The sequence below is a fragment of the Tachysurus fulvidraco genome, chromosome 19 (assembly GCF_022655615.1).
Source record: "Tachysurus fulvidraco isolate hzauxx_2018 chromosome 19, HZAU_PFXX_2.0, whole genome shotgun sequence".
Lineage (NCBI taxonomy): Eukaryota > Metazoa > Chordata > Actinopteri > Siluriformes > Bagridae > Tachysurus > Tachysurus fulvidraco.
In genome coordinates this window covers 2,766,275-2,775,263 of record NC_062536.1, presented here as the reverse complement: position 1 = coordinate 2,775,263, position 8,989 = coordinate 2,766,275, and the positions used below count along the sequence as shown (strand labels likewise).

Below are 8,989 nucleotides of genomic sequence, written 5' to 3'. Positions count from 1 at the left end.
CGGACGCGTCCGAGAACCGATGAACTAGTACAGCGAATCATCAGTACACTGAACTGAGAACTGTTTCGGACGCGTCCGACATACTGTTGATGCTGCGCATGCGTAAACCTTCAGAGCAAATTATACATATTGGGATATGCATAGTAACTAGTCATAAGCTATTAAACATTTTTATAAAAAAAAAAAAAATCAATATATGTCACTCAATATATGTCAGTTAATTTTACTATTGACTATTGTGCAGGTTAGTCTGTATTTTTATATGCCGCTTTTTGTAAATTGATGAAGATTAGTTTATTAACTTTATATCTTTAAGACACGTAAAACATCCACGTTTGCACATACATGCCTGTACTGCGTGTTTTAGTTGCAAAACTTAAATGTAAGAAATGTATTCAACTAAAGTTATGATTACAAAGAACTTTTCGAATGTGTTAAATTGATTGTATTAATATCTGCCGGCAGCGGGATAATGGAATTTGCGTCATTACGCCATTGTGAATGACGTCATTACGGCAGGACGTAAAAGAACTGGTGAACTGGATTTTTGAACTGGTTCATTAAATCAAACTGTCCGAAAGAACCGGTTCGCGGAAAAGAACCGAACTTCCCATCACTAGTGCTACTGAGAGCGCCAGCAAAATAGGGGCGGGCGCTTTGGGTTTCGAACTGTGTTCGTGACAGAGTACGGTCCAATAGTCATCAGGTGACGTAACGCGTTCTATCCAATGGCAGACATGTGCTTTCAATAAGATAAATAAGATTATTGCCTTACTGAGTAAAGAAACAGAAGGCTGAATTATTATTATTATTATTATTATTATTATTATTATTATTATTATCTAATTTGTAATTACATATTAAAATATAATAGCATGGACAAAAAAAGTGTTTATTCTTTGTTTTGTGTTTGCATTTAAACAGAAAGAGAGCAAAATTCACCAGGGTTGATTATTATGAGCTAATTATGACCTCATGTACAGAGCTCTAGAATTACGATGAATGTATGATTGCAAGATGCCTGAGATAGGCACAGGCTCCCCGTGGCCCGAGGTAGTCGGATAAGCGGTAGAAAATGAATGAATGAATGAGTGAGTGAGTGAGTGAGTGAGTGAGTGAGTGAGTGAGTGAGTGAGTGAGTGAGTGAGAGTGAAAGAGAGAGAGAGAGAGAGAGAGAGAGAGAGAGAGAGAGAGAGAGAGAGAGAGAGACTGCCAATTCTGCGGTATTAGTAGTAAATTGTATTTAAAAAAAAACTGACAATGGTTACAAATAGGTTCAGGTTACTATTATTAGTAGTAGTTGTAGTAGTTTTTTTTAAGTTGAAGGTTACTATTATTATTATTATTATTATTATTATTATTAGTAGTAGTAGTAGTAGTAGTAGTAGTAGTAGTAGTAGTAGTAGTACTAGTAGTAGTATTTTTTTTTTCCCTTTTACTCAGTGCTACATTTGCACATTTTTTGCACAATATTGCTTCTACTACTCCTTCTAGCAAAAACAACAAGAAGAAAACTAATATAAAAGCAATAAATTGCATGATTAAAACTTCACTGTTATGAATACTATTTGATCTTATATGTTGTTGGCCAAATTTCAAAATCGCAATCCATACATTTAGTTCTTGACTGATAATCTTTAGAAGTAGAGTACAATTCTCATAGTACAGTTAGGTCCATATATATTTGGAACAGCAATTTTAGTTTTTTTTTTTAGTTATTTACCAAAACATATCCAAGCTATAGTTGTATATTTATAGTGTGCTGAAAGTCTCTCAGCTTTAATTTGAGGATATTTAAATCCAAGTTGGAGGAAGGGTTTAGGAATTACAGCTCTTTAGTGTAGCTAGTGCCCTTTTTCAAGGGACCAAAAGTAATCGGACAGTTGAATAAAAAGTTGTTTCATGTACCAGTGTAGGCTATTCCTTCATTATTTCTTCATCAATGAAGCAGGTAACAGGTCTGGAGTTGATTCTAAGTGTGGTACTTGCACTTGGAATCTGTTGCTGTGAACCTACATCATCCCTTCAAAGGGGCTCTCCATGCAAGTCAAATAGGCCATCATTAGGCTTCATAAACAAAACAAATCCAACAGAGAGATAGCAGGAACATTAGGAGTGGCCAGATCAACAGTTTGGTACATTCTGAGAAAAAATAGAATGCAATGGTGAGCTCAGCAACATAAAAAGGCCTGGCCGAAAGGCAGATAGACTCACGAACAAACATTAACTGAAGACAGCTGCAGTGAAGGCCTGGCAAAGCATCAGAAAGGAGGAAACCCAGTCTCTGGTGATGTCCATTTCAGGCTCATTGACTTCAGGCAGTCATTGTCTGCAAAGTATTTTCAACAAAATATTAAAAATCAACATTTTATTTATGATTATATTCATTTGTCCAATTACATTTGAGCCCCTGAAAATGTGGAGACTGTGCATAAAAATGGCTGCAGTTCCTGAACCTTTTACTTGATAATTTTGTTCAACCCCTTGAATTAAAGCTGAACATCTGCTCTTCAAATGAATCATTTTATTTTTTTCCATTTTCAATTTCTTCTGTGGCATACATAGGCAAATGTATGAAAAGTTTGCATGTGTCCAAATATATATGGACTTAACTGTGTGTGTGTGTGTGTGTGTGTGTGTGTGTGTGTGTGTGTGTGTGTGTGTGTGTGTGTGTGTGTGTGTGTGTGTGTGTGTCACAGTGATTAACAACCAGTTTAGATGTTTATTTCCAGATTCTGGCAGTCACACACAACTATCACAATCATACTTCATTGCTCTGCTTTTAGTACAATAGAGTGTACAGTGTATCAGACTCTGTTGTTCAGCTGTTGTCTTGTTTATCTATAACAAACAGAGTCTACTTATATACATGTAATCTAACATGTTCACATTATCCCATTTACAGTGAGGCCTGTGTCTAGACGGTGTCGACTAAATATTTCAAGTAGAACAGTGACGTTTTGTTTTGACCCACGTTTGATATTTGAATTTTGACTTCAATGAGCTTTGTGAATGACACTGAGTTTTAGAATGAGATTAGTGTTGGAGACAATATAGCTCATTTAGACTATAAACCTTATAGATTCTGTAATATTTTGTGTTTTACAGCTGATAAAATGACTCCTGAATGTTGTCTTTACATTCCTTTCTGTGTTGCTTGTAATCTACTATCAAGTAGTGCACCCAGGAGTATAGAATACAGTTCTCAAGCCACGGATGTGCTCAAATGGATGTTTTACATCTAAACAGGTTAATGTTGTACAACCACAGAGTGCTGTTACTAACCTCCATACATTGCTGGGTGGTGGTCTGTATATTTTTAATGAAATACTCACTTTGTAAACCTTGGGTTAAATTCTACTACTACTACTACTACTACTACTACTACTACTACTTCTACTTCTAAAACTTAGAACATTTCTAACAATAATAATGACGACGATGATGATCCTTGTGTGTACAGAGAGGTTGCAGCAGAAAAATACACTCGTAAGTTAAAAGCTGTGGCTTTCTCTTTGTTTTTTGAACGGCTTCTATTGTGTGAGCGCTGGTCTTAGACCCGCCTCCTTGCCTGTTCTCAACTGGGTCCAGGAGATGGAGGATAAATATTTGGCCTCTGTGTGGCGTATTTTATTGAGCGGCTTCACTTCGATAGAGCGGCATCATGTCTGGTAGAGGTAAAGGCGGTAAGGGACTTGGTAAAGGTGGCGCAAAGCGTCATCGTAAGGTCCTTCGCGATAACATCCAGGGAATCACTAAGCCGGCTATTCGCCGTCTGGCTCGCCGTGGCGGTGTTAAGCGTATTTCTGGCCTGATTTATGAAGAGACTCGCGGTGTGCTGAAGGTCTTCTTGGAGAACGTCATCCGCGACGCCGTCACCTACACCGAGCACGCCAAAAGAAAGACCGTCACCGCCATGGATGTGGTGTACGCTCTGAAACGCCAGGGACGCACTCTGTACGGCTTCGGCGGATAAACGTTCAACACCGAATCACGTCAACACAACGGCTCTTTTAAGAGCCACCCAAATATCCACAAAGACATTTTCCTGCTTTACCGCGCGTGCGTGCGTGCGTGTGTGTGGACGGACGCAAATGACGTTAAAAGCCGTATGAAGCAATATCCATGTTAATATAATAGATGCTTTCCAGTACAATATTATAAGTGAATTGATTTATATGCATCTCTGTATTTCTTTTTTTCATCTTGTGCGTGTATGATGCAAATGATGTCAGAAGCTGCAAAAAGCAATATCCGATATACAGTATATTTATATTCTAGATGCTCTTTACTACAATATTATAAGTTCATTGATTTATATACATCTCTATCTTTTTATTTCACATTGTGTGTGTGTGTGTGTGTGTGTGTGTGTGTGTGTGTATGAAACGCGTGTAAAGTTTGGTGGTAGAAACAGGATTTTTTTTTTTCTTTTGTCATAAAGCACAAAGTTGAGTGTAAAACGGCGGAAGGGGAACAAAGCACGGAGGGGACAGTGGGGAGGAGTACGTGTGTAGGAGGAGCGGGAGGAGGCGCTCCGCATCAGGATCTTTGGGATTATGACCAATAACACACGTTTGTTCTTTTGAGGCTAATTACAATGTCAGACTGTAAATAGAGCAGCCGCTAGGCGGGTGTTACTTATTCTCTCGTAGCTCACTCGAGCAGCAACACCATGCCTGAACCAGCTAAAACTGCACCCAAGAAGGGATCCAAGAAAGCCGTGACCAAGACGGCAGGGAAAGGCGGCAAGAAGCGCAGAAAGACCAGGAAGGAGAGTTACGCCATCTACGTGTACAAAGTCCTGAAGCAGGTGCACCCTGATACCGGGATCTCCTCTAAGGCCATGGGCATCATGAACTCGTTCGTCAACGACATCTTCGAGCGCATCGCCGGTGAGTCTTCTCGTCTGGCTCACTACAACAAGCGCTCCACCATCACCTCTAGGGAGATCCAGACTGCCGTGCGTCTGTTGCTTCCCGGAGAGTTGGCCAAGCACGCCGTGTCTGAGGGCACAAAGGCCGTCACTAAGTACACCAGCTCCAAGTAAAGCGCCTTACCGCCGTCTTTATCAACACAAAGGCTCTTTTAAGAGCCACCCACTTTTTCATACAAGGTGCAAATCTCTTCTCTGCGCGTGATTCTTTGTCTAACACACACACACACAAAAACATAGTATAACCACTTTTTTCCAAGTATGTATTCCATCAGTGCTTCTGTATTTTAATTTGCACTTACAATTAAATGCTTTGTTACTGGTTATGCTTTTTTTCCCTCCTAAAATTTTGTTGAAAGATTACGTGTGTGTGTGTGTGTGTGTGTGTGTGTGTGTGTATGTATGTATGTATGTATGTATGTATGTGTGTATATATATATATATGTGTATATATATATATATATGTATATGTATATATATATATATGTATATGTATATATATATAAAATTATGAAATCATTCTTTCAAGTATCATGTGTTTTCCAATCATACTTTTTTTTTAAAACAGAAATCGTGTTGTCATATCTGCTGTAAAATTGTAGACACATTTACACTAAAGTCCAAGGTAAATTGTTTTCTGATTGTCGGTTCATGTTCTTTTGTGTTTTTAGCTCACAATTTGTTTGTACCCTACCTCAGCAGGAATATGGCACTGGTTTGTATTGACAATACAAACAATTAGCCAGTAAACTTCCATCACATCTTTGTTAGCTTACTGTATATTATTACAATATATTACAATACATTAGTGTTTTTTTCCCACTATACTAAATTTTCACTATAGTTACATATTTAAGACACCATCAGGTTAAAACTTTTTCATTGTAACTTTGAAGAATGTTTTAAAGTTTTGAAGTTCCCTGTTAATTTACAGGGCATTCTTGTAACTATACATCACACATAGGGCTGGGCGATATGGCTTAAAACTGTATCACAATATCAGTGTTTCATATCGGTCGATATAAATAATTAATTATATGTTTTTATGATTCCTTTAAAATAAGAACCAGGTGAAAAATATATTACATTTAAACATTTTTAAATTACAGAATCTATAAGGTTTATAGTCTAAATGAGCTATATTGTCTCCAACACTAATCTCATTCTAAAACTCAGTGTCATTCACAAAGCTCATTGAAGTCAAAATTCAAATATCAAACGTGGGTCAAAACAAAACGTCACTGTTCTACTTGAAATATTTAGTCGACACCGTCTAGACACAGGCCTCACTGTAAATGGGATAATGTGAACATGTTAGATTACATGTATATAAGTAGACTCTGTTTGTTATAGATAAACAAGACAACAGCTGAACAACAGAGTCTGATACACTGTACACTCTATTGTACTAAAAGCAGAGCAATGAAGTATGATTGTGATAGTTGTGTGTGACTGCCAGAATCTGGAAATAAACATCTAAACTGGTTGTTAATCACTGTGACACACACACACACACACACACACACACACACACACACACACACACACACACACAGTTAAGTCCATATATATTTGGACACATGCAAACTTTTCATACATTTGCCTATGTATGCCACAGAAGAAATTGAAAATGGAAAAAAATAAAATGATTCATTTGAAGAGCAGATGTTCAGCTTTAATTCAAGGGGTTGAACAAAATTATCAAGTAAAAGGTTCAGGAACTGCAGCCATTTTTATGCACAGTCTCCACATTTTCAGGGGCTCAAATGTAATTGGACAAATGAATATAATCATAAATAAAATGTTGATTTTTAATATTTTGTTGAAAATACTTTGCAGACAATGACTGCCTGAAGTCTGGAGCCCATGGACATCACCAGAGACTGGGTTTCCTCCTTTCTGATGCTTTGCCAGGCCTTCACTGCAGCTGTCTTCAGTTAATGTTTGTTCGTGAGTCTATCTGCCTTTCGGCCAGGCCTTTTTATGTTGCTGAGCTCACCATTGCATTCTATTTTTTCTCAGAATGTACCAAACTGTTGATCTGGCCACTCCTAATGTTCCTGCTATCTCTCTGTTGGATTTGTTTTGTTTATGAAGCCTAATGATGGCCTATTTGACTTGCATGGAGAGCCCCTTTGAAGGGATGATGTAGGTTCACAGCAACAGATTCCAAGTGCAAGTACCACACTTAGAATCAACTCCAGACCTGTTACCTGCTTCATTGATGAAGAAATAATGAAGGAATAGCCTACACCGGTACATGAAACAACTTTTTATTCAACTGTCCGATTACTTTTGGTCCCTTGAAAAGGGCGCTGGCTACACTAAAGAGCTGTAATTCCTAAACCCTTCCTTCAATTTGGATTTAAATACCCTCAAATTAAAGCTGAGAGACTTTCAGCACACTATAAATATACAACTATAGCTTGGATATGTTTTGGTAAATACCTAAAAAAAAAACTAAAATTGTGTCCAAATATGTATATACCTAACTGTACATGAGAATTGTACTCTACTTCTAAAGATTATCAGTCAAGAACTAAATGTATGGTTGCGATTTTGAAATTTGGCCAACAACATATAAGATCAAATAGTATTCATAACAGTGAAGTTTTAATTATCCAATTTATTGCTTTTATATTAGTTTTCTTCTTGTTGTTTTTGTTAGAAGGAGTAGTAGAAGCAATATTCTAAAATGTGCAAATGTAGCACTGAGTAAAAGGGAAAAAAAAAATACTACTACTAGTACTACTACTACTACTACTACTACTACTACTACTACTACTACTAATAATAATAATAATAATAGTAACCTTCAACTTAAAAAAAAAAAACTACTACAACTACTACTAATAATAGTAACCTGAACCTATTTGTAACCATTGTCAGTTTTTTTTTAAATACAATTTACTACTAATACCGCAGAATTGGCAGTCTCTCTCTCTCTCTCTCTCTCTCTCTCTCTCTCTCTCTCTCTCTCTCTCTCTCTCTCTCTCTCTCTCTCTTTCACTCTCACTCACTCACTCACTCACTCACTCACTCACTCACTCACTCACTCATTCATTCATTCATTTTCTACCGCTTATCCGACTACCTCGGGCCACGGGGAGCCTGTGCCTATCTCAGGCATCTTGCAATCATACATTCATCGTAATTCTAGAGCTCTGTACATGAGGTCATAATTAGCTCATAATAATCAACCCTGGTGAATTTTGCTCTCTTTCTGTTTAAATGCAAACACAAAACAAAGAATAAACACTTTTTTTGTCCATGCTATTATATTTTAATATGTAATTACAAATTAGATAATAATAATAATAATAATAATAATAATAATAATAATAATAATAATAATTCAGCCTTCTGTTTCTTTACTCAGTAAGGCAATAATCTTATTTATCTTATTGAAAGCACATGTCTGCCATTGGATAGAACGCGTTACGTCACCTGATGACTATTGGACCGTACTCTGTCACGAACACAGTTCGAAACCCAAAGCGCCCGCCCCTATTTTGCTGGCGCTCTCAGTAGCACTAGTGATGGGAAGTTCGGTTCTTTTCCGCGAACCGGTTCTTTCGGACAGTTTGATTTAATGAACCAGTTCAAAAATCCAGTTCACCAGTTCTTTTACGTCCTGCCGTAATGACGTCATTCACAATGGCGTAATGACGCAAATTCCATTATCCCGCTGCCGGCAGATATTAATACAATCAATTTAACACATTCGAAAAGTTCTTTGTAATCATAACTTTAGTTGAATACATTTCTTACATTTAAGTTTTGCAACTAAAACACACAGTACAGGCATGTATGTGCAAACGTGGATGTTTTACGTGTCTTAAAGATATAAAGTTAATAAACTAATCTTCATCAATTTACAAAAAGCGGCATATAAAAATACAGACTAACCTGCACAATAGTCAATAGTAAAATTAACTGACATATATTGAGTGACATATATTGATTTTTTTTTTTTTTATAAAAATGTTTAATAGCTTATGACTAGTTACTATGCATATCCCAATATGTATAATTTGCTCTGAAGGTTTACGC

At 37.0% G+C, this 8,989-nt stretch overlaps 2 protein-coding genes across 2 annotated transcripts; both read left to right on the top strand.

Annotated features, from left to right (window-relative positions):
- Positions 1–3,457: 3,457 nt before the first annotated feature.
- On the top strand, positions 3,458–4,025 carry LOC113635296 (histone H4). Its single transcript, XM_027134626.2, has one exon. It carries the CDS (start codon positions 3,665–3,667, stop codon positions 3,974–3,976), a length of 312 nt encoding a protein of 103 aa, XP_026990427.1. The 5' UTR covers positions 3,458–3,664; the 3' UTR covers positions 3,977–4,025.
- A 520-nt stretch (positions 4,026–4,545) lies between these two features.
- Positions 4,546–5,100, top strand: LOC113635295 (histone H2B). Its single transcript, XM_027134625.2, has one exon. It carries the CDS (start codon positions 4,676–4,678, stop codon positions 5,048–5,050), a length of 375 nt encoding a protein of 124 aa, XP_026990426.2. The 5' UTR covers positions 4,546–4,675; the 3' UTR covers positions 5,051–5,100.
- Positions 5,101–8,989: the final 3,889 nt, after the last annotated feature.

Bases quoted from the DNA above. Each gene is read 5' to 3' on its own strand.
- LOC113635296 (XM_027134626.2), top strand. From the start codon at position 3,665: ATGTCTGGTAGAGGTAAAGGCGGTAAGGGACTTGGTAAAGGTGGCGCA.
- LOC113635295 (XM_027134625.2), top strand. From the start codon at position 4,676: ATGCCTGAACCAGCTAAAACTGCACCCAAGAAGGGATCCAAGAAAGCC.